A 25,746-nucleotide genomic window follows, 5' to 3' on the forward strand; every position below is an offset into this window, starting at 1 on the left:
TTTGGATGAGATATTGGAAGAGAGACTAACCTCAGAATTACCTCGGTGAGGGATGAAAACTCATATCGCAAAGTCCATTAATATGGACATGCAACTGGGGTCTAATTTGTTCTGTAGCCTCTGTCACCTGGATTCTTTCCCTTGGAATACAAATTATGGCTCTAAAAGTGCTTACTATACCAACCTTTTTAAAATGTATGATCAACCGTCTGAGCCTGCATTTTAATTCAAGACAGAATGTCAGGAAAAAGTGGAAAGCAGTCGCTCTGCTGCTTGAAGAAAAGACATCTCTGACAGTGAATCACCACCAGGAGCAGACGTCTTCTCAAACACACCTGATCTTTGATGATTTTACTTCACAGTATCTTCTTAGTGATTGTGTTCTGTCTGACAATGTTAAGACTGCAAACTATGTTGGCACAAGCTGTGTGAGCTCAAGATTGTAATATGTTTCAGCTGCAACAGTCAGTCTGTATTTAAATCATTGTTAGGCAAAGTGACAGTGTGGACAAATAAGCAACATGGCTTCTTTGACTTTCACTGAAGGGAGGACTGCTCAAATAATCTATTAAATTGCTCTTGTTGTTTTTTGACATTCAGTTGATACTTATTTATGTTATAAAATCAGTGACTGGTGGATGCTGTCATGCAGATGTCATTCTGTGTTAATCTGTGGTGATCAGTTATTGGGTTTGTGTCTTCCATATACTGAAAAAAGGGAGATCAAATCTTGGTGATGTGCTTCAGTTTATATGACAGAGACCCGAATTTTGTCCAAATGAAAATTAGAGAGTTTTAGTCTTCCGTCTTGCTACAATTGAACATGTAAAGATCAACATCAGTGTCTTTGCTATAATAATCATGTAGAATAGTGACAGTTGTTTTATATATTGAGCTGGGAAAATTGAAACTCAAAAGAGCACCACATTTTCTGAGAGAGTTAGCACTGTATTGATACAACATTTGAAAATTTGATCAGTACAAGTGTTATCTAACTCCAGGGAATTATTTGAGTTATAACTACATTGCTATATTATATTATGTTGTTATTACAATAATATGTTACAGTATATTATATCATTAATATTTATTACAACTAATCATTTTACTATTATAAAGTACGTTTTGCTATTCTCTATCTCTGTATAGAGACATATCTACACACCCAAATATATGTATTTATTTATTTATTTATTTATTTATTTATTTATTTATTTATTTATATATATTGCATACAATCTGTCATAACCACAAAATAATCACACCATGTCAACCTGTCACCACTGAATAATAATTGCTTACTGCCTGTAATTACAACTATTTACACCATGTGTAATATTTTATGTGCTAATATGTGTTAACTGTTACCAGGAAAGAGTATTAAAGTTGCTGAGTAGAAGTACAGGAAGTACAGAGTAAAAAAAACTATATTTCCTGTAGAATGTTAAAGAAGAAGAAGAAGAAAGCTGCATTAAAAAGTACCCAGGTAGAAGAAATAACCTCAGGTATGTTTAGAATTTGAGTACATATTGTTTATTATATTCATAATCTTGAACAACTGTTTGTACTAGTGTTTTAACAGCATTTTCTTTGATATGTACTCCAAAAATTGTAGTAGAGAAGTAAGCTTAAATTAGCATCCTCTCTGCTCCAGTACAAAAACATCACAAGGTGACTTTAAATGTTTAAGTTTATATTCTCTCTCTCCATGTTGTGCCACTCCTCACACACTGCATTACTGGTTTGCTTTACTGCTCACTCTAAAACACTATTACGGCAAATGGAAGGCAACATATAAAATGCTAAGCTAGTAAAATTAAATAATCTCAGCTAAGACTTATTTGACAGAGAAGCCATCCGGTGTCGGACATAAAGCAAACAAGTGCATCTCCAAACATTAGCAACGACAGCAGCAGAGGCTGAAGTCCTCTTGCTTTCACATTACTGCAACTCACAGAGCATTACTGCCCTCTAACAGGATGATCTCCTCTCTGCTATTACTGTCTGTTCTAGACACTCACTTTAATATACAGCCAGCATTTCTAGTCACACACATGTATGTCCACTGAAAAGGCAAACTTAAGGCTACACTCAGTTTTATCTGAGGGGACATCTGAAAATCCCAAGAGCTGAGCAGAAGCAACATCTCATGCATCATTTTGAAATGCACTCACCCTTTTGCCAGGAGGTCCTGGTACTCCAGCCTCACCAGATGGTCCCGGAGGGCCCTGAATGAGAGCGGACGAAACACTTAACTCAACTTTACAATCAGCAGAGAGGTTTGTTAGGTAATTAGGAATTCCTACTTTTTAAAAAAAGGGTTACAAACCTTAACTAACACACTAATACACACTACACAACTATGACTGCTTAATATTATATTTTTAAACTGCATTTAAAATTACAGATCACTTCAAACTTACAGGTTGTCCGGCGTCTCCGTCATCTCCTTTTTCACCCCCTAAACCATCAAGACCCTAAACAAAACGCACAGATGAGTTAAACAACACACTTCATTGAATAGAATGATATCTATAACATGGGTGTGTGATGGCTCAGGGGATAAATGATACACTTACAGCAGCACCAGGCTCACCAGGGGGACCAGGGTCTCCTGGGAAGCCCACAGGACCCTGCAGACAGATGGAGACAGTGAGAAATCTGAGCCCGACTCAAATGTTTGACATCGCGTCAACAACAAGTCTGGCAGCAGACAGCTCAAGTGAAAAAACATGACACAATCATTCTGCCGCTGACAGCTTTAATAATGCATCAGTCACGGCTGTGTGTGAAGCAGTGGAGCTGACGTACAGGGTTACCCTTGGGACCATCATCTCCAGGGGGTCCGCGGGCTCCGGCAGGTCCGGCAGCTCCAGGAGGGCCGGTTTCTCCCTTCTCCCCTGTCTCTCCTCTGGAGCCCTAGAGGTAAATAAAATGCAGGTAATCAAAAAGAATACGACATAAGGGCTTTGACAGTTTTGTGCTAAATTAGGCACACAACATATGTGTCATCGAACCTGTCGCTCCAACTGTTTTCAAAACAGGCAACAAACTGGCTCTAATGACTCCCAGTATGATTCACGGAGCTGAGCACTAACCTAAATACAGCTTTTCAAATCATGCGCTCTGGATTATTGTTTTAAACCTCCAGTGATTTCACACAATACCGAACAGTTTTATCATTTCTTGATCATTACTATGTTTCTCTTGTAATAGCAGCAATGGTGTCTTTAAGTGTTGGCTATGACTCAGAGCAGCAGTTGGAGCATAATTACAAGCCTGGAATCGTTAGACGGCCCATTAGAGCAGAGCGGTACTCTTGTCGATGCCAGCATGCCACCTTGGAAATTGACCTCAATGTGATGTGCAACACTGGCTCTATCTGTCACTGTAAACAGATATGTGGTAGCAGATGGATCCGTCAATACAACCTGCTGGACTCAAAAGACTCAAAAGAGTGTGACTGGCTCTTGCATAGAAGTCTGATTTAGCCTAAGTAGTCTGCACAACCAGAATCTACTGAATCAATGGCACTGCTCTGATCTGAGATTTCAAGATTGGGATGTTTATTCTGAAGACTTTCACTATACCTTCTATGAAAAGGTAGGCTTGTCTTCCTTACACAACAGAAGAATGGAGCATTGGTATAGCTTTCTTTATAAGGCCGTACTACAGGAGCTGCCGTCTTATTTATGCTCCTTATTGACTCCTAAAGTAATCAGTGGCTGGAATCTTCGCTCCCATGGACAAATTCATTTTGTCAATGGTCGGACTCGCTCTGTCCTCAGTAAAAGTGCTTTAAATGTTTTTGCTCCCTCATCTTGGTCTGAGCTTCAAGGTCACCTATCACTGGATCGTTTAATTTGATTGGAGTATTTTAAAACTAGGATAAAGGATAATCTGATCAGCTTGTGCACATGCTTTAGAGCTTAACCCTGCTAATTTATAAATGTATGTAATAGTTTTTTTGTTACTACATGTTTTGTTTTTGTTCTCAATGTGTAACTTTTTATGCTGCTTTCTTGGCCAGGACTTCCTTGAAAAAGAGATTGTGTATCTCAATGGGACTATTCCTTGTAAAATAAAGGTTAATACTAAAATAATAAATAATGATTTGAACATCTGGAAAGTAAAAGGCAGAGGTATATTCTGCTGTATCATGAAATGATGCTGTGCATGTGTGAATTGATGCAGTGCTGCCTGTCATAGTTTTAAACAACATCATTTCAATGAGAATTTCTCGTCTCCAGTTAATAAAAACATCTCTTCTCTACTCTGACTTTTGCTCGTGATCCAAGCCATGAACAGGAGGTTAGAGAAATGACAGCGCCAACAGAGAAGGTGTACAAATGTGCCTGTGCTAATTATCTGCAGAAAAGCCCTCAGGTTGTTCGCACAGCCAAGCATCAGCCTACAGTAACATGGAGGTAAAAAACTCAGAGATAATGCAGCCCCCACAGCTGAAATGTCAAATGAAAAAAATAAAACCTCACTTATTGAGCTTAACTCTTAACATTCACAGGCTGACTGTCTAAAACAGCCACAATGGAAAACAAGGGCACAGGACTAGATAGTGTGTCAGGCTTCTTGCTGTCCGCTTTAAATGCTGTTCACACATGAATAAATGGTCAGTCATGTTCCTTTTGAAGATAAAAAAATAATCCAAATGACATAAGCGGGGACTATAGGAATATATTGTACTTACTCCAATACCAGGCTCTCCGTGTGGTCCCGGATTGCCAGCTTCACCATTTTCTCCCTGTTTGGACACAAAGAAAAACGTGGATTAAAGTCTGAAAGATTAATCTCAGGTTCTTTGGCAGAAAAAGGAAACCAAATTAAGTTATATTCCTATGTAAGAGATATGTTAGAGGAGAAAACAAAGATGTATTCTTACCTTCTCACCGACACCTCCCATTGCACCCACACCACCGGGAGGACCTTGTGCACCCTGTGGATGAATCACAATGAGGACAGCTAGAGGTTATCCTCAGACAGTTTGAGTTGGTTAAGAAAATGAAATGTTTGTTTTAAAAAAGAAAATGCTGACTACGACCGTCAAACAGAGAAACAAGCATTCAGACTTACATCGGCTCCGCTGGGACCTTGAGGACCTCTGGGGCCGGGAGGACCAGGTGGACCCTGTCAGAAGAAATACAATATTTATTGAGTGGAGAGAAATGCCAAAATCCCTTTCTATGTTGCAAAATGAATGATTGCTCTCCCAACATGAATCCAAAAGAGTCATCTGGTGCTTTAATAAATATCTCAGATGAGTATCAGAAATTGGATTTGGGTACAAAGTACATGTGAAGGTATTTGTTTTGGGTGCATGTGACAACAAAAGATAAAATAAGATAGCATAGAAAATGGATGTTGGAAAAGTGTACAATGATAGATACCTATAGTGATAATAAGATCATTTACAAAAGCAGAAAAACAATACACACAATGAAGTTTACAGGAGGAGTAAGTGTTTGATACACAGCATTAATGTAATACAAAGAACACCCTTCCACTGGCTGGGGACACGCAGAATAATTAAAAGCTGGACTGCATTCATTTGTTCGTGCATTTTAAGTTCCAGTTCAGGTTCTGAATGCTTTGGTTCAGTCCCAGCTTGATTACTGTTTAGTAATTTGGTCCAGGATTTCAATCAAAGACTTAAAGAAAACACAACTAGCTCAAAATAAAGTGTCCCATTGTGCTCTTACAGAACTAAAGTGCATGCATGAGTCTTAGCTGGCTAACTGTTAAACAGAGATCCACCTATTCTTTGTTATAGTTTCTCAGAAGTATAGGTTAAACTCTCAATTTGCTTGACATCATTCACTACTAAGGACCAGACCATCAACAGGATCTAATCCTGTTAAACTGAGAAGAGCTGTATGTAACTCTGTGCTAAAACGCCAGTTTCTTAATGTTATAATAGTGCTACACTCCTCATGTTGCAAAACCTGATTATGATTGTATTATAGAATATCAATCCCCAATCGATATGTTTACACAATGCATATTTTTCCAAACATAAAGAGCCGTTTTATTGAATTCTAACTCTTTTGACAATAATAAGCTGAAGTGGAAAACATATTGCCTGGGAACAGAGCGTGCAAGGTTTGCACCGGCACAAATGTTTCTTCCTGTCAATACCATCTTACACAGACTTCAGAAGCATCTGTCAAGAGGCTGCTGGAGTTGCCAAACTCAGCCACCAGCCAAAACTTCAGAACAATCAAAACAGTTTCCCTCCTCGCTGGGTTGTACGTGAAAACAATGTGAATCGCTGAAACAGAAAACTCAGACAGAAATCTACACTCACCATTGGTCCGACGTCTCCATTCTCTCCTTTCTCACCAGGAGGGCCTGGCAGACCCTGAGAAGAAGACAAATAATGTTCAGAACAAAGAAAACAAAGGTCATGTGAGGCAGCACCCAAGACAAAACGGGATATTAAATAACCCGCAGACAAGGGCATAAACACGTTGGTGCAGCTCATTAACAGGTACTTTCATGTGATGTTTGGAGGCAGTGTGACGGAGAATGCATTAATACAAGCAGCACCCCTGAGTGTAAACGCACAATTAGTCAAAAGGGACACCTATTGTAATTAAAGGGTATGGGAGGTTTGTTTATAATCAGCCTGTGTAAATTACAGACTGGGAGCTCCATCCATCTCCGTCTACAGGAGAGTGGAAACAAAGGAGGACAGTGCAGGCGGTGCGTATGATACACTTTTGGGACTCAGTCATGTTTGACTCAAAGAGTTTTAATACAACTTGAGTATACGATGTATCTGCAGCAGCTCTCACTTCCTATTTTTGCTTATTATCTATTTCCATAATTACAGTTATTATACGTAGACTTAGTTAGGCTCAGATGACGGAGCATGCATAATAAAGAAGGTGGGTGGAAAGCGGCGGTGATGATAAGTTGCTGTAAAATCACAGTGGCGTGGATATCGATCACTGAAATTACATGTGTGCAGCTTCAGCCCATTTTGATTTACTGTACCTGTGCAGTGACAGAGGAGGCTAATTAATAACACATTCTGACGGGGGACTCAGTCACTGTAATAAAGCATGAAGGCGTTCAAAATGGGAAATAAATAAAGCATCAGCTTATTTTGTGTATAATGTTTGTATGTGACAAGCTCTTGATGAATGCAAGACTTCTTTGCAAAAAAGAAAAGTGTTCTAATGCATCACAGGGCTGGAACGATCAGCAAAATGAACATACTTCATATAAAAATACAATAAACACATGCGCACATATCAGAGCCTATCAATAGATGAAATAGATTGGAATATTTCACCACTAATCTTGAACTCAAGTACACTCTGGTGTTATTCAATGTTATATTTGTACTTCCCTCTACATCCACATCATAACCTCTTGATCTGAAGTATTCATCCACTCAGCGAGGACTAATATTCCACAGCAAACACAACTCCAAATGATGGAGGTCTTTCAAAGTGAATCCATTCATTCCCCATAGTCAAAAATCATTAATGCTGTGGATAATTGCATTGAAGAGCTGAGTTTGCAGTGGCTGCTGCCATCTATTGAAGGGCAGCCTAGCCAAACATAGTTAAAAGAGAGGAGATGGAGTGCATTATGCCCAATTAAAAGCCAATTGCACTTAATAACGACGTTATCTAACACTATTGACCAGCAGGGCTTCGCTCTGATTTCATCCTCAGTGAGTCCTTGGATAATTGACTTTGTCTAAAATGTGCAGTTTTTTTTTTTTTTTCAAATTATTGCCACCCAAGCAAATCTTTGAGAATTCATCTAATTGGCTGAAATTATCAATTGCTCTGACCTTCTGCCACTCTTTCACTCATTTGCGAATTTGAAGCAAAATGAGCTGAAAGGAGCAAAGTGATGAGGAGTTGTCATGTAAAGCTTTGATTATCTAGTGTTTCATCCAAATTATTTTACAACAAAGGTGTAGCAAAATCTTCTGTTAGTTTCCCAAAGTGAGTTCATGTAACTTTAAAAACAAAAGGGCAAAAATGGCGATTATAAGATGATTGTAAATGTTAAAACATAGTGTGAAGTGATTTAGCAATATCAGTCAAACAGCACAATTTACCTTAAGTTTGATCATTTGAGATATGGGCGTGAAGTCAAATAAATCATTAAACGTTGTCACTCTCATTGTTGGCACCAGAATTACTCATCTGGGAAACAAATTATTGATAAAGTAATTTGGGTCTAAGCTGTAGTGCACCAATCTGCCACAAGACTAGGGCTGCTGCTCTGGTTAATGGTGACTGCCATGATGTTATAATGCTCTACCACCTGCATGTAAACAAGCAAAGATGACAGATGGGATCTCGTAGCACGCCGCAGCACCTCGATCTTTTAATCAAGATAACTGAGATAGAGTTGTATGCAGGCTTTGTCTGGTTAAACTGACATGTAACCAGCACAAGCATGTGGACGTTAACCTGCAAGGAGGCTGATGGTGCTAGCTCTGCTAAACTTAGCCACACTTAACAAAGCAATTTGACATTGTTTACCCTCAGACTCTGTGATCTTGTGTTAAAAAAAACTGTACTCATCTGAGTGTTGTCTTATCTTCAGACTGGTCTGTTAGCCCAAAATTTGATTTTAGTTTAAGGGACTACGTAATTAGTCACATCTGAACATCTCTATTTCTTACACTGGATATATTAGTTATCATTTACCAAAAAAACAGACTGAAGAATGGAAAATAGATAAATAAATCCAAGTACAATTAAGTAATCCAGGACAGATTAATTGTTCAAACTTTCCATCTGCAATAAGGGACAATGTGTGATTTCTCTTCTATTAGGTTGCATAGCATCATTCCAAAACTAAAACGTGGTGCCATGCTCGGTGCAGGATTCTGGGAAAAATGTTTTCTATGAATTCATGATCAACCCTGATTTAAAAAAAAGAGAGAAATGGCCACAGATCAATGTGTGCTGAGGTGGAAACTAACACTGCGGGCCATTTATTGATAAAAGCCACAGTACATGTGTAGGCAGAGGAACAAACAGTATTACAATCCGACTTTTATTAGCCTCATACACAACAAAGAAAATATGTCCTTCCTTGTATCAGAAGTGTCCCTGAGTTAAACCCCTGCTTTTTCTGTAAATCCTCCAGGAAAGGTGGACTGTAATTTTTCTATGATTAATTAAAACTATAGATTGTCTGAAACATCTCATCAAACACAGGCTACCACAGCAGCTGGTCTCTTATTTGGGCCTGTGAGCACTGCAGGGAAGCAGTTTACTGCATGATAATGATGTGGTCTGAGTGAAAAACCAAAAGCAGTTTCCTTTCCACCATTAACGCCGCGGCACAATGCCAAATGCAAAATGTTTGCAATGGTGATGGATTTTTAGCACTGTCAATGCTGGGGAAAGTCCTTGAGGGAGAAAAAAAAGCATTATTTGCCCAGGAGCTATACAAAGTGTTTTAAGGAGGCGAGGGTGCATTAATAAATTAGGCTCTGTTTGGATGCAATGTAAATGATGTAAGGAGAGATGAAAAGTTGTCGGTTTAGAGGTTGTGAGGAGCTCATTCTGCTCTGCCTGGATTTGACAGAGGGGGAGATTTATGTGCATACCTACTAGGCTGCGTTCAACGTGATCTGGATGTCATGTGTTTGGCAAACATGTGCCTGTAAAGATGCAGATTCTATATGGACTCACCTGCAGTCCGATGGGTCCAGGGAGACCGGGGAATCCTCTGGCTCCTTCGTCTCCTTTTTGGCCAAACATACCCTGCTGTCCTCTCGGTCCAGACTCACCATCGCTGCCCTGTGGGAGTTCAGAGATCATTAAACCTTAACATCCTTATTCTGATCCCAATTAGCCGGAGCTTGGGCAAACATAAGTCCACAAACACTGGTATCTGTGTGGGATTTCTCTTATGGGATTCATTTGCCCTCTTAAGCGGTTTCAAGGTTATGGACGAGTACATTCAGGCTTATGTGGTCGAAGCTGGGTCGATGCACACACTCAAACACAGATTAGGACATACAGTTATCTTAATGCCTTTTCTGAAAGGTATTTTATGGCAGTTTAATCCATCCATTAACCCTCCACATATTCTTTTCAGGGACATTAAGAGGCTCTTTCCAGTGGACATCAGTGGACAGGTCAACAGCACCAAGTACACTGAAGATAATAGTGGACTTAGCCTCTTGGTTTCAAAAGGAGGGCCAAAGCAGGAGTGCCCTCAAACTAGATTCTCTCAAACTGCCAGCAGGGGGCGACCCACTGGTTTCAAATAAGTGGCAACCTTGATTGTTGAAAAAATAGCCACCGTGGAAGAGCAAAAAGCTGCAGTTCCTCATGTGCCTACTTGGGGCTGGCAGCAAAGCCAAGGAGACCCCATTACAGCCCATACTTATATGCTCATTCAGAGAGAATGTTTTTTTTTTGTTAATACCTTGTCCCTCAGAGGCTCCAAAAGGGGACATGCCTCTATCAGGAGTTTGAGTCCTCAGATAAACTCGAGACAAAAGAAGAAGATTGGAAGACACCAACTCCACCTTGTTTTAGAAACTGGCTGCATTAACTGCATTTTGTTATCGACACGGAGAATTTGCAAACCAAAGATCTAAATATATCAACATAAGCGTGGAGAATAGTTAGACCCTTATTTGCAACACTTGATCTCATGTTCACAGCCTGGTTGCTGGTTTCTAGATAAGCTAGAAGTTAGTTTGAGTGTTAGTCAGTGTTTCCAATGTGGGGACCTTCATCTTTGGGCTTATTGCACCTCAAGAAACTAATGGCTGACGTCAGTCATGTTTTTTTTATAGTCTATGGTTGCAAAATTATGTTCAACATCATGGAACAAGATTGGAAAATTAGTCTTTTTAGATTATCTATTTGTGAGTACAGTCTTTTTGAATTTAGCATGGATTTGTCACATAAATTACATTTTAAAGTTAAATAGACAATATAGCAGGAAGTCTTTGGTTGACAGTCCGTCTGAAGGATTCCTTGTGACAAGATTTTCACTGACTTGCCATTTAGTGTATAGAGTAAACATGCAATCCTTTGAGTTGGGGAAGTCTATTTAAGCAATTGAAGATTAATCATAACCGGACATGGGTGAGACAACAGTTTCAGCCATTGACCCACTGTGCTGCTACCTGGGGACAAATCAGCCAGATTACCAGAGCGTCTCATCAGGGAACCCGGACACAGCGCAGTATAGCCACAGGGTTATGGTACAGAGAGTTTGTGAAAGATGCTGACTAAATCTGTGAAGCCAGCGGTGCACAGGGCTATAGAGGATAGAAAAAGGAGACTACAGGGAAGGAGTGAAGTGCTGACAAACTGGGAGTTTTCAGTTCAAACGCATGTCAGCACTTGAAAGTGCTTGTGGAGCTCTCGCTGAGCCCAGGGACATGGAGGCAGCCTCGGGCGCTGGTTGTGAATGCAGAGCAGTTTAGGAGGGGGGATGTTAGGTGATTACAGGTAGCACGAGTTCAGCTTTGAAGTGAGGAGTGGGAGACAAGGTGGACCAAAGTTTAGAGAGGCTTTAACCAAAACAAGTCACAAATATGACGGCCTTAACTGCTCCTTGCGGGGATCGGAAATAGAAATGTGAGGGCTTGGAGAGGGCTTGAACTAAACACTGCATAATCTGTCACTCATTAAACACATCATGGACAACTAGTGTCATTATTATTTTAACACTTTTATCAGAGAACAGGTCATGGAGCTCATAACTTGATTAAATGGGATGGCACAGAAGGGTTATCATAACCAAAAGGCAAACTATTTTAGCAAAATTGTCCGAAAGTGACAAAGTAAAGTAAGTTGTCTTGAGATCTTCTAATATTGCAACGTTAGGGGTTTCAAGTATGTACCAGCAATATTATATACATGATTAAGATTTGTTTCATTCTATCTAATAGCCCTGACGATGGAACCCCAAACTGAGTTTAGAAAATCCAACTGCTCCCTGATGCCATGTGAAGCCGATCAGGCCATACTACTGCCACACTCTACTGGAATTAACAATTTCTGATACCTGTTAACAGAGCTGTGTCCATACCCAAAACCCTGAACTATGATTGGCTATTTTTCCTTGTTAGTGGCAGGACTTAAGTTAAATCATCATAAATATTTAGACTGTGTACAAACAGGCGCTTTGTAGCTTTCTTTGCATCTTAATGTTGCACATTGTCTTTGGTTGGTACTTTAAATTCTGGAGAATGAATTTGCTCATCGATTTTATCAGAGAAGTGCACAGGAGGGAAATCAGTTAATCAAAAATGTAAGCAAACTCCTGCACACAGTCTTACTGTCAAATGTATATTAATTGGCAACATGTCAGTACTGGCACATTGCTAATAATGCATTCTTGGCAGACAGGGTGTAGGAGTTTACCCACATGTTTTTAAGTACTTCAAATTTGACTTGGCACGAATACATTTTTGCATCCTTTGAGATGTAAGGTTTGACGACTTGTACATGTCACTATGTTGTGTTCAAGTTAAGAAATCTTTAAACTTCTGTTGGATAATTTTATGTTAGTAAAAGTAGATTTGATTGGTGGAGACAGAAAGGGTAAATTAATAATACAGTCTTATTATATTCCTTTGTGTGAGTGCACCATGGTCTTTATATAGAATGGAAAAACACGCCTTCATCTCCATCCATTGTGAGATGAGAAGCCAGAATATCGCCTCGATGAGCGCTGAGATACTGCGCTGAGATACTGTGCTGGGGGATCCAAGGCATGCACAGATGTGATCTGGCGTGCAGAGTGGAGTGGGCGGACTGACACTGTTTTCCTTCCACTGACCACAACACTCATCTAACTTATAAATAAAATGTCCCTCAGGATTGTATAGTCGATAGCAGAACAGATTTTTATGTTGATATGAAGGGGATGTTCACAGCTATGCAATGACTCTTGTGTTGGTGTTTGTTGTGTTTCCTGTCAGCGTTCCCCCTCTACTCTGATAATCCAGTAATCTGTCAACAGAGCTGTCAATCAATCATCTTTTCAAAATCAAATAAAGTATGATAAGAACTCACTGCTTTGACAGAAAGCATGTTTTAGAAAAATTTATTTTACATGTATTTTAATTCTACAGTTTGACCCATGCTCCATCTGTTATAATGGAGGAGGGCTTTGAGACCTATACTGCAGCCAGCCACCAGGGGGAGCTCTAAAAATGATAACTTCACAATGTAAAATGTTAACATGGAGTCTCAGAGGGTGACACTTTCTTATCTCTATCATCAAACCAAAACAAAAAGCAGGCACCACCTTGTGGAACTATTTGGTACTGCAGTTATATCATATCTACCAATCTTTGACTGTTTCAGTGCGCATACATAATTCATGCCATGCCTGCATGAGTCAGTGTCCCAGTTGAGCTGGCATCTGGACATGTCCCTGCTCTTTAATTTACCATAGTATGAAATTGAAGCTAAAAAATAAAAAGTAGCTAATGCATCATTTTCTGAAGAACTCACATATCTGAATGTCAGCTACAAAAAATATAGGAGTAGCAAAATTACAAAACTTGCTGCTGTGGATGTTAAAATGTCGAGACACAGAAGTAACTTTTCAATGGTAATCTAAAATCTTAAAAGTCTCATATCCAATCAAATCTAAGCGGCTATTTTGGTGTTTGTTTGCCTCATGTCAAGTTTAAGAAATTTTTTTATTTTTGTGCTGCCAAGTGACACTTCAGAAATTGCTCTTGAATAACAACTATATCTTTGTAATAGATGCAGCCAAATACAGAAGCCCTCTCCTAATTATAGAAAAGTTGTTTAGCACATCCTGCAGATCAGATGGAGCAATGCCACAGTATGTTTCATTCCAAAAGCTTGCCCTTGGTTGCATCTTGACAACATAAATTGCATCTCATTTGTCCCTAAACCTGTTATAAGCCTCAGATGAAAAGGAAATTAGATCATTCATTTACCCACACACGCTCTAAAATCTTCCCTGGATTGAGAGCTTGGGTAGGTATCATACCTGAAATTGATAACAGCATTAGGATTTGCGAGAATAAAAGGAGTGCAGGTAAAGTTGAAACTGCGCAGCACGAGTCACGCCTCACTTTTGAAGCTATGAATACACATGAGCAGACTGACTCACCAGGACAAACAACTGTTAAATAATTTGTTATTCAGCTTGGGCGCGCTACCTGCTTACGGCAATCCGTCTCACCAGGTCTATTGTAGCCCCCACAGAGCCCTGCAGATGCTGAGTTTTTGCAAGAATGGTTGTTAAGGCCTGATAATTTACAGCAATGAGCTGTTCGGTGCCCTCAGGCCATTAGCTATTGTAGAGGCAGGACTGTTCCTGTTGTGTTAATGAGATGGATGAGTGGAGGATGCTCTGCAGCAAACAAGGCTGTGTTTGCAGCTAAACCTGGCTCCATACGAGGTATTATATGGAAATGACTGACGCACTGGGGTACCATTGTGAACCATTTGTAAGTGTTTTGTTTCTCTGAGGTTACAATCTTAATCCTATGTAAGAATCATAAAGCAATACAAAATCTAAATCTGTAAGTGCAGTATAACCGAAGTTTGGGTGCTAAAAAACTTTCAACTGAAGGACAAGCTGTTAACAACAGAGATAAAATAAAACTCTTTGTGCGTTACCATCATATTAATACTTTGCCTGAAGTTAAAGTCGTGATTAAAATGAAATTGGTGTTACATTAAAATGATAAAGGATGGGGACTTTTAAATGAATGGGGACAGCAGCCAAAAGTTTTTGGACTGCAGAGGTGGCAGTTAAAAGTCATACAGCTTGCATAATGTATTTCTGACCTGGCTGGAGCAGAGCTTTACTTCTACCCATGCTGGGATTATAACGATGTTTTTAAATCATGCTCCTTCGTGGTAATAGGAGTCTCCAAAGCTGTGCCATTAAGAGCCAAGTAGGGATGTTTGTTAGGGTGTAAAAACATTGAAACAGCTCATTAATTGATAATGGCACCACTAAGGATGTGTGGATTTAGTCTGCACCCTCGCTAATCAGCACCAGTAGTGCTAGTCATTTCACTAATTATATTTATATTTTCATTATTCTAAACCCAAATGCTGGTCATATGCTGTGTCTAGGCTTCAGCTCTAGCAAATGGTTACTGCATTATCTAGCAAATGGTTACTGCCATAATGTTATCATGCTTTTCTACACTGATGTAAACAAGCACAGATGGTTAAACTGGTATATAGTCAGTCTACCACAGCAATGACCTGCAAGGAGGACTGAAGGCTGGTGGTGCTAGCTCTGCTAATTCTAGCTGCACTTGGTCAACCAGACTCTGTGAATTCATGTTTAGCTGTGGTGAATAAGTTGTGCTACTTTTCAATGTTTTCTGAGTGTTTTCATACCTTTAGATGAGTTGTTCGTTAGAGTTTAGACTTTTGTTTAAATGAGTTGGAAATTAGTCGCTTCTGAACATCCTTAAACGCCACAACGGTAGAGCAGAAGTGAAAATCTATGAACAGCATGATGGTGATGACATGATTTTGTCTCTTATATTAATTGATAGTGAATAAACTCTTATAGTCGTTGGTTCCAGCCACTGTAAAAGATCTCTCCCGTAAGTCCAGTAGAATTTCTAAATTTAGCTGCTATTTCATTTTTTTGACCCAAGGTTAGCATAGGCACAGTACCCACATTTTTAATGCATTTGAAAAGTTGCAAACGAAACAATTTAAATTCAATAACAGTTCAGTATGTGCCAAAAAACCTTTCTGAAAAGTGAAAGCGACATCTTCTTTTGATGTAAAGTGGTTTTCAAGTTGTCATTTTCTACACTTTTTCATTTTATGGTTTTCTTCCTGAGTATGACTTACATTAGTAAAGGTGAACAGGGTCTGCTTTACAATATGTCACAGGGGGAATTTTAACTTAAGATGACCAGAGAAAGAGATACTCACAGCTGGGCCTGGAGCGCCGACCACACCCTGAAGACCGCTTGGACCTGGTGGACCCTAAACACGTAAGAAACAAACAAAGAGAGAATTTTTAATCCCCCGTGTGTTGGTCATGGTCATCCTCTTTTAGCACACACAACATAGGCATTCGGCTTTCAACTACTCTGGAGATGAGTGACAGGTAATGAAAACAGCTATATGTTAAAGCAGCTTTACATCATGTTTGTTATCAACCTAAAGAAATGCTGCTTCTCGAAGCAACAAAATATATACCCCACACTTTATTTACTTAGAGTGGTGCTTTTTCCTGACTCAAACCTTACTCAATCTAAAAGATACAGACGTATAAGGTGAAGCTGGAGTACACTTGTGTTTTTATTGGAAGCTAAGTAACCGTTCAGGAAGCACAGCAGCACTTCACTTAGTATTTTATATTCTGCAGACTGTTTGGGGTAATATGACCCAAGATGAGTCATTGCAAAGTTACCTGTGTTGTTTGATTTATTCACCTCATCAGAGACTTCACCAGCTTAGATTTTCATTCAAAACTCATCGCCTTATATAAAAAGAAAATAGAGAAGTAGAGAGAAAAAAAAAAAACTCACAAGTTCACCCTTGTCTGCTTTGCTCCCCTTCTGTCCAGGTCCGCCGACTTCTCCCTGTAGTGTGATACAAACAGCAGAGCTTACATCTCAGCTCTCCATCTTAAAAAGCCTCCCATGTTTAGTCAGAGTCCAATATCTTTAAGTGTCACCTTTACCACGATAAGGCAGTAAATATTTCTCGAGAGATTCTAATTTGATTGGCCCACAAAGACCTTGGGTGAGTGTTTGCAATTAATTGATTGGCTCCCTGTCTAACCCCATTGGCGCGGTGATTGACAAAACCCAGCGATGGGAGACGTGACTTGGATTGGAGTGACATGATGGGTACAAATGTAAAGATGTGGATTCGAGGTTAGAGGGTATGATTCAGAGCTTGGGTTTGCTAGCCCGAGGACACAGACGGCGTGTGAGCTAATGGCTACTTCGAAACATGTTGTGCTTTATATATCTGTTTGTGCTTGTTTTGTTCAGTGAATGCATTATTAGGATCATTAGCCTGAAGCCAAGTGGAAAAAGTATTTGTTTACATGCAGCATGTGTTGAAGACAGCACAGTTTATAAGGAAACATGTATGTATTGTACGTATGTATGTATGTATGTATGTAGCAGCAGTACAGCAGTTTTGCTGACTATCCTTGGAATGTCAAAAGTTGTAAAGTTAATCGACCGAAGATTAAAAAAAGTGGGAAGTTATGCCAAGAAGTGCATACAATATCCTTGAATTCTTGACACATTTTGGATGTACTGACGTGTTGTATTCCCTGGTGTCATCATTGTATTTCTTGAGCTACAGAAATCTTAAAGCTGAACTTCATGGTTCTGATCTCTTTATGAAGGTGGTGATGGTTACAGATGTTGAAGGAGGGCTCAGGGGATCTGCTTTACCTTTCACTTAGAACAGGATGTGCTCCTCCTTTGAACAAAACTCTCTCTCTAAGGTTCATTTGTTAAATCATGGATTAGTTATGTGGTATCCCAGTGCATCACATCTTTACTGCACCTTGTCACCATCCTCTCCAGGTGGACCCTGAGAACCAGCAGGACCGGGAAGACCAACAGGACCTTGAATTCCATCACGACCAGCAGGACCCATAGGACCTTTCTCTCCCTGGACATGACAGACATTGAGAAGTGTCTCATTACTACCAGCGTGACCAACCTTTACCTGTGCAGTGTTAAAGAAAAAGTGTCCGGCTGAGTGAGAGCTGGACTGGAATACTCACAGGGCCACCCTTTTCTCCAGCAGGGCCAGGCGGTCCTTGGGGGCCGTTGCGACCTGTCAGACCGATTGGACCTCCAGGGCCAGCAGCACCTCTTTCACCGGAAGAACCCTGTCACCCAAGAACAAAGAGCCATCAATCATTGCTGCATTATGTGGTAGCTAACTAGAGAAGTAGGTTTTTACTGTGAAGCTGCTGTAGGAAGTGCTCTTGCTCTTTGTTGAAGCGTGAAAACTTGGAGGTTATTAAAAAGGCTGCCAGTGTTTAAAAAAATGTAAAGACTGACTTCTTTCAACAGACAAACCTCAAAGAGAAGTTTCCCTGAAAATGATTGAATGAGTACTTGTTTTTTTTTTACTTTTTATTGTCTCTCCAAAAACAACTCTTAATTTTCTAAGGAAATAAAAAAACTTCCTCTTTAACCCAAGGACAATCTAATGTTTGGAGTTACTGCTTTTAAAACAGAAGTCTAGGACTGAACCAAGGTGGGTGCTTGTGATTTTCTTCAAATCACATAAACTGTGACTAAATCTTTGATCAGCAGGTCATTACTGCACCCTCTCACCGAAGGACGGTCTCCGGCTGCTTTCAACCAAAACATGTGCATGTAGACAAGCCAAAGATCCCCCCCTGACACACACTCACACAAACACACTCACACACTGATTCAGCTGCTGAAGGGAACTGCCACCTGGCACTCATATGCCTTGGCCCATTTCATGACAGGCGTTGCCGGTGACACACACACACAGCTCCAAACTGTCAACCCCAGCGTGCCAACCTGCCCGCCAGGACACACACACACACACACACACACACACACACACAAACACACACACACACACACACACAGTTTCTCTGACTCCCACAACTTCACCTTCTTTCTTCCTACTTCCCCCTCTCTCATTACACCCATGTTTTCCTCCTTTACGCGTGATTTTCTTGCAAAATCCCCAAAATTGCGGCACACAAACACCAAAGTTTATGACTCAACTTGTCGCATTCATCCTCCCTGCTGAATTTCCTGGTTTCTTGGTCTGTGTCTCAAACACGTACGCACACACTCCTAAGAAATTGCAACGTACGCATAGACTTTCCCACAGCAGCTCAATCTGTGTCAGGAAATCGATGGAGGAAAATATCAGATCTCTTGTGTACGTGGGCATCGCACAGCGTCCTCTTTTTTGGAGGAGTTTTTCGAACACTAACCAAAACAGTCTATCACATGTTTTCATCCAATAGCTCACTTTCAAGCCAATTTAAGAAAACTATCTCATTTCAGCAGTGGAAATGGTTTTCGCTCATTCGTAGAACGCCCCTCTTCTAGCTTTCATCATCTTTTCATCCGTGCTCGGCATATCCGCTGTCATCTAATCTGGTGTTGCTCTGTCGCTGGTGAGCAGGGGCAATTATTGGGAGCCTGCGTTTAACGCTTGAACAAAATGTCAGACGGTTCAAAGCTGCCTGTCAGTCAGCTCTCCGTACAGATTCACCACCGGAGCTCCCGAGGCTTTTTTTTTAACTGCACATATCACTAACTGAGGGGGCTCAGAGACAAAGGCAGGAAAAAGTGCTCCACTTATTTAAAGATTACCCTGCCACTCCTGCTCTTTCACAGAGTCCTACAGGATATGAGAGCAGCATTTATGAATGCAGCTGAAGCATCTGTGAGGATACTTTAATTGTGATCCAGGGTGAGTCCTTGATGTGGTGCTAGCTCCCATAATCACAAAGAAAGCATCCAAATTTACTTTAATCCATACGAGTATTATGAGTGGTAAAGTTTCCACTCCATATGGCATACAAAAGCTGCTAAAGCAAGCGATGAATATGAAGGGGAAACATCTGACACCAATCAAGTTACTGGGATTAAACTACTGTAAAACTTCAATACTTCACTTAGTAGCCTGGGCTTTTATTAGAATCAGTCTGTAAACTCCCCCTGCCTTTATTTGAGACACGCGTCAATAGGAGACAGACTACTAATTATTTTTGAATAAAACTTATTTCAGCCTTTATTTCCATCTTTAAAGTCAGCACAAGCCTCGTCCCCAACAGGTGCATCGTTTTTTAATCTTTCATCCTGATCAACTTGTAGGAGACTGTAAAGGCGATCTACGCCTTGCATGCACGTTGTGGATTTACTTGTAATTGTTAACCTTCCTCCTCCCGCTACTCTGCAGTTGGCTTTTTGCCGTCATCTTGGACGTTGGTTAAAGTTCAGCTATGTTTCCTCCCATTCTCTCTTAGAAATCAACAGAAAAGGGTCATCCTGCTTTTTTTTGTTTTGCAAACTTGACAGTTTGGCTGCATTTAGGTCCCCCTGTTTTTCTGTGCTGCTTTGATGATCAGTAAATGCACTGTTTCAGTGTCAGTATAAAAAACCAGGCGTTGTCTTGCACAGACTGCTAGAAAAACAGTTGATGTATACAGGCTTTTAATTGAGACAGGCCTTTATTCGACTAACATATCGCCACATTCGGCTACTAAAAGAGACCCTGCCTTTAATTGGGATGGGCTTTTATTTGAAGTTTTATTTTAGTTGTTGTCCAGTTGTGCGATTAAGTAAACGTCTGAAAATCAAGCAGCAAATTGCTTTTATCAAACCCTGCAACACAATTTCATGTGCATCGTATGAAATGATTACCTTCTGCTGAGCAATCTCATAGAATAACAGAAGCAGAGTAAAAGAGTATATGAGCTGATTCACAGTTTGACAAACGTGTAATTGTGTGATCAGATGGTAGAGTTGATCTTTTTTGTCATTGTGTGTCTAACATGACCTGATACATTTAAGATTTACACAAAGAACTACAGTTTATGTTAAGAGTGAAGGAGCAGGGGAACAGATGTCATGCATTTGTGTTTTTATCAAATTAGCTCACTGATTAAATAAGAAAATAGCTGTTTAAATAAATATGACATGTAACATTTGAATGCACTAAATCATCTTGATCAACATGTTTCTAGCTTTAGGTTTTGATTTCAATCACAACACCCGCTCTACTCCACAGACCTTTATCTGCAGCTCGCAGTACACAAGCTTCTAAATGACTGAGGAACAGAGCTGTACACAGCAACTCCATCCTCCAAAAGCAAAAGTCACTTTTCTCTGCAATCTCTGTGGCAGCAGAGACGGGGTAACCATAGTAACAGGCTACTTACGATGGGGCCGGGGGGACCCTGAGGCCCTTCTCCTCCCTTTAAGCCAGCTGGACCCTGAAAGCAGAGGACAGAAGAGGGTTAGATCTCGCCACAACGTGGAACGCCGCTCGCTGCCATTCAAAGAGCGGTAAACACAGCTGTCAAATGGACCTTTAAATGTTACAGTGTGCGTCTACTGTGCAAAGAGGTTTGTGTTTGTATACATGTGTAGGTGCATGTGTGTCTACAGAGCATGGAACCAGGTAGGCGGACAGAAACTGGCAGTTATGAAACATTGTCAGTAGTTTAAGTATCTGAATTATTATATTAGCTATAAAGTTATTATTAAAAAATGTAGAAAGAATTCTGCTTAATGTTGTGTCTACTTTCTTGCTCTGACTCATGAGCAAGGCTTTCCAAACCCTCACTGCAGTCTACCCTCCTGATGACATAAAACCAAGGGGGAAACTGTGACACCCTGTCATTGGATAGCTCCCATTACACTGAGGCTGCAGGTCATTAAAGGCCACTAGATGATACAAGGATTACAGATGTTTTGGGGTTTACTGTTACTGTTTAGTCTAGATTTGTTTATGGATGTATTGATGGCTAAACATCACATTTAAATCCTCAAACAGCGGAGATCTCTGTACAACAATTTCCCACCAAAGAAATGGCAAGTATGAAATACGTTCAGAGTTAAGTACAGTTTCTTTGTCAGAGCTATTGCTGCAATAAACATGACCAATATCAACAGGATTATATGATAGTATTGTCCACCAGGGATCTAGATTTACAGATGCATAAAAATGTAGAATGTCCTCATCCAAGTGCAGCTAGCCATCTATTCAACATCAAGAATTTAATTTAAGTGACTCTCTGTTGTAAAGACCAATCAGCGATTAGATTTCCTGTCTCCCTGGAATGCATCAGAAATGACCGAAAGTCATTTTCTTCTCCTCTTGAGTTTGCATTTTTACTTTTTGCAATCCATGGTGGTATTTTAGCAAACTTAAGACTTGTGAATTGTAAGTGAATGAAGAGATAAATGGATTCTTTTTCAGGCTCATTCCGCTGAAGTAAGCCTCTTTCTAACATACTTTTAGTGAGAACTTCTTTAAACACATGAATGGGAGCTACAGGGGATGTAATGGGCTAAAATGTAGGATGATGGACGTAAATGCAGCGCGGAAAGGACGTCTTGGCTGGAATTCAGTGACCGCTACTCTGGCTACACCTGGAATTACTGAAAGGTCAGCATGTAGTCACAAAAGCATGTATTGCAAAGCCTTGTCAGAGTGCTCCAAGACTGTGCACCAGCAAACGTGCAATTCATGGTGCAATAGCAGGGGATATGCAATGTGCAGTATCATGTTTCTGTTGATGGTTTAGAGTAGCTATTATCTTTAGTTTAAGTTCTTAGCTTATCTTTTTATCTTTTAATAATTTTTTTGTAATCCTTATCTGCACCATTAAGAAGCTATCAAACTTCTAATGTCATACATGTGAACTACATTGACAGTAAAGGTCCATCTATCTATCACAGTGAGGTCTGTAGATTATCCCAAGTAAAGTGGCACTGTTTCTGTCCAGAAGTGTTGCTGAGGAGTTTCTGAAATGTAACTCGTCAAATGCTGTGAGCAACACAAATAGAATTCTGTTCACATCTATTGTGTTGGGCTGGCGGCAGAAATCTCGAGGATGGACATCTCGGAAAAAGAGCACATAAAGCCAAACGTTTCCTTCTGGATGATAAAAGAATTGTCTTTTTGAGCAATTGATTGTGAGAAACAGATCAGCGAGATCAATGAGGCTGTCTCAGTCATCTTTGGCTAATGAACTTGGAACTGTTTGAAATCACCCAGACTCTGTAGATGAATTGTAAAAGAGTAATGATAGTAATAATAATGCTGAAAATCTCATCAATAAATGAACAAGGTTTCAAAAAACCTAAATTGTTTTACTTTGCTACAGGTCTCTTCACCTGAGAAAATGTGGCTATTACTTAATTCACTATACAGCTTAATCTGAAGGAGTATTTTTATTACTCACATGAAGGTGTCATTAATTCAGATCCAAAGGAAGTTGAGTAAAAGCCAAATGGCTAGGCTAAAAAGTTCAGGATTAGTCCATCTACCTCTGGACCCCTGCCATCTCCTCAAGACCCTGACCCCTGAACAGCACACCCGAGATGCTGAATCACAGCACCATGAGGCTGAGATTGCATATGGAAAACTTGGTTCACCAGAGGCTGTAAAGACTTTCATTATAATAACTAATTTACGCGCTTCGACTGAGCCAGGGGGGCGCAGACACTGCCAAGCACGCTCTCCAGCTCCCCCCTACTTCCACATTTCACCACCGAGCATTAGGAGGCTGGAAGTATCTCTCTTTGCCGGACACACAAAAAGTTATTTATTGGCTCGTATATTGCTACTGAGCCATTTCCTCAAGACTGAGAAGTGGGATGAGGAGTGTGTGTGTGTGTGTGTGTGTGTGTGTGTATGTGTGTGTGTGTGTGTGTGTGTGTGTGTGTGTGTGTGTGTGTGTGTGTGTGTGTGTATCCCTCCAAAAAAAAGAAAAACAAACTATGTGTGTGTGTGTGTGTGTGTGTGTGTAGGTGTGTGTGTGTGTGTGTGTGTGTGTATGCCTGCACTAACTCTGCAAACAGCATGAGATTAAGTTTCCTGTTATTGCTCATACAAAAGGTGTTGGTGTATGTTTGTGTCTGCGAATACTTTAGGAGAGAATATGAGCTTGTATTTGCCCCTGTTTGGTGTGTGCGCTGCTGTTATGAGGCGAGAGCCATCCTTCTGCACACATGGGACAAACATAACGGTGGTAATAAGTCTGGGCTGTGCTGTCGTGCACTCTCTTAATGGTCAGCTTTGAAATGAGCTCCAGCGTCAGTCTCTCAAGCTGATCCTCAGTCAGTCTCGAACTGCGTTTTACAGCTTTCACCTTGAACTTTTTCTCACCCACACCCCCTCCTTTGGAGAATTAATTCGGGTTACTCAGCAGGGAGCTGGAGAGGGGAGGCATTGTGATGCACTCGTAAAGCCGTGGGCTTGGGCCAGAATCAGAGGGCTTTGACTCATTCTTCAATCAAAAACAAAACAGGATCCCTCCTAGAAAACAATCTGCCGCTCATGTGGTATGAAGCGTCTGTGAAACGCAGGGACGACGGCAGATATGAGGGACATTTCTCTGGTTGGAAATCTTCACATTAACATCCCACTACAAAAACTTGCAGGGTTATGATGATAAAATATGTCAATATTATGCCTGGCCTAGACCTCTCAATTACTTCTATGTAAGCCAGCTCTGCACCTTTCAGCCAGATTCACTGCCGGGCTTGACATTTGGTTTAACAGCAGGTTGTTAGCCCGGTAATTGGCTTCTGGAGCTAAATTCAACCAGGTGTGTGCTCAGGATGACACTCTTGCTCACTATGTTCACATGTGTAGGTTTTGCATGAGAGAGTAAGTGTGTGGGAGGTGTGTGTGTGTGTGTGTGTGTGTGTGTGTTTTACCATGGCTCCTGGAAGACCTCTTGCCCCCTGGAAGCCCCTAAGGCCAGCAGGTCCTGGTTTGCCGCCAGGACCCTGAGGACCTGGATCACCCTGCAGGGGGAGAAAACAATAACAACCACTCAATCCCAGCTGACGTATCTGCAGGTAATCGCTACACACGGAATTGCTTTGGGTGACAACAATGAGCTGAGCTTAATGTGTGAGAAAGGCAGAGAAACACAATTAAAGTGATTGATTTGTTTGATGAAGCTTTAATTATACCTCATTATGTGGGAAAACAGCAAGTGGTCAAGAATGCAAGGCAAAAACACAGAGATGTGCAAAGTTTTAACAAACAACCATCATAGTAAGAATAAGAGTAGATTACACCAGACATTATCTGTACTGATACGTCTCTTTTTCATTACTACAAAAGTGCACTCCCATTTTAACATTTGTTTGTTCAGTTCTCCCAAAATGGGCTAAACTTGTTTCTCTTTTTAAAAAATACTTCATTTAAAACGTTTTTCTACAGTGAATAACAAGAATACAACACGTTTAAAGCCTTTAAAAAAACTTTTAAATAAAGTTTAAAGATTTGTATTTAATGTACAAGAGTTAGCTGATCAATGTGGCTGAAGAACCTTGACTTACTTCAGTTGTTTTTGGTGTTCAAGCACAAAATAAATTGGTACAAACTGGCCACATAGTATATGTTCTTTTTTGTATATTTTCCCCATAACTTCAGTTACAGTTAATCTAATTAATTAAAATACAGTAAGTCATTTCAATGTCAGTATGAAGAGGAAGAAAATAAAACATGAACAGACAATCACAACTTACTCCGACATGGAGAAACTGAGACTTATTCTCATGTTGCCGTTTATAAAATAAACAAGTGTCTCAAGTTTTGGGCAAAAACTGTCTACATTGCATTTGTAATTGTGTGTGTTTGTTGTGCTATCATACAAAATAAATGCTATTTTACCTTTCCACCCTCTTTTCCTGCAGACCCAGGTAGACCTTGCTCACCAGGTGGACCAGGGGAGCCTGGGTGTCCTCGCTCTCCACTGGGGCCAACCTCTCCAGTTGGACCCTGTCAGGGACATCAGACAGGTTTAAAGTGAGTCCTCAATGAGACATGGTAGTGATGCAGCTGTAATATTTAGGATCCTAAGTACATCATCAGAAACCATATATTTTATCTTGATTTACTCTCTTTCTGTTGTGGGTATAAATAAAGGTCTCATTGAGGAGGAATAATTCATTTCCAGCCCACGCTTCACAACTTTGGAAAGATAGAAAAATCTCACTGAAGGCAGCCAAAATTCCCCTCAAAAGCATCT

At 40.3% G+C, this 25,746-nt stretch overlaps 1 protein-coding gene across 2 annotated transcripts in view; it reads right to left on the reverse strand.

Annotated features, from left to right (window-relative positions):
- LOC117826444 (collagen alpha-1(XI) chain-like) overlaps positions 1-25,746 on the reverse strand; it is a 96,722-nt gene that overhangs the window by 12,767 nt on the left and 58,209 nt on the right. For both annotated transcript variants that reach the window (XM_034702497.1, XM_034702498.1), the window contains 16 exons: positions 25,389-25,496; positions 24,422-24,511; positions 20,911-20,964; positions 17,749-17,856; positions 17,526-17,633; positions 16,526-16,579; positions 15,924-15,977; positions 9,690-9,797; positions 6,320-6,373; positions 5,089-5,142; positions 4,898-4,951; positions 4,706-4,759; positions 2,812-2,919; positions 2,580-2,633; positions 2,424-2,477; positions 2,175-2,228 (listed from right to left, as the gene is read on the reverse strand). In XM_034702497.1, coding sequence (XP_034558388.1) covers positions 2,175-2,228; positions 2,424-2,477; positions 2,580-2,633; positions 2,812-2,919; positions 4,706-4,759; positions 4,898-4,951; positions 5,089-5,142; positions 6,320-6,373; positions 9,690-9,797; positions 15,924-15,977; positions 16,526-16,579; positions 17,526-17,633; positions 17,749-17,856; positions 20,911-20,964; positions 24,422-24,511; positions 25,389-25,496 — 1,170 coding nt within the window. The remainder of the gene's footprint in view (positions 1-2,174; positions 2,229-2,423; positions 2,478-2,579; positions 2,634-2,811; positions 2,920-4,705; positions 4,760-4,897; positions 4,952-5,088; positions 5,143-6,319; positions 6,374-9,689; positions 9,798-15,923; positions 15,978-16,525; positions 16,580-17,525; positions 17,634-17,748; positions 17,857-20,910; positions 20,965-24,421; positions 24,512-25,388; positions 25,497-25,746) is intronic.

The sequence above is a fragment of the Notolabrus celidotus genome, chromosome 15 (assembly GCF_009762535.1).
Source record: "Notolabrus celidotus isolate fNotCel1 chromosome 15, fNotCel1.pri, whole genome shotgun sequence".
NCBI lineage: Eukaryota > Metazoa > Chordata > Actinopteri > Labriformes > Labridae > Notolabrus > Notolabrus celidotus.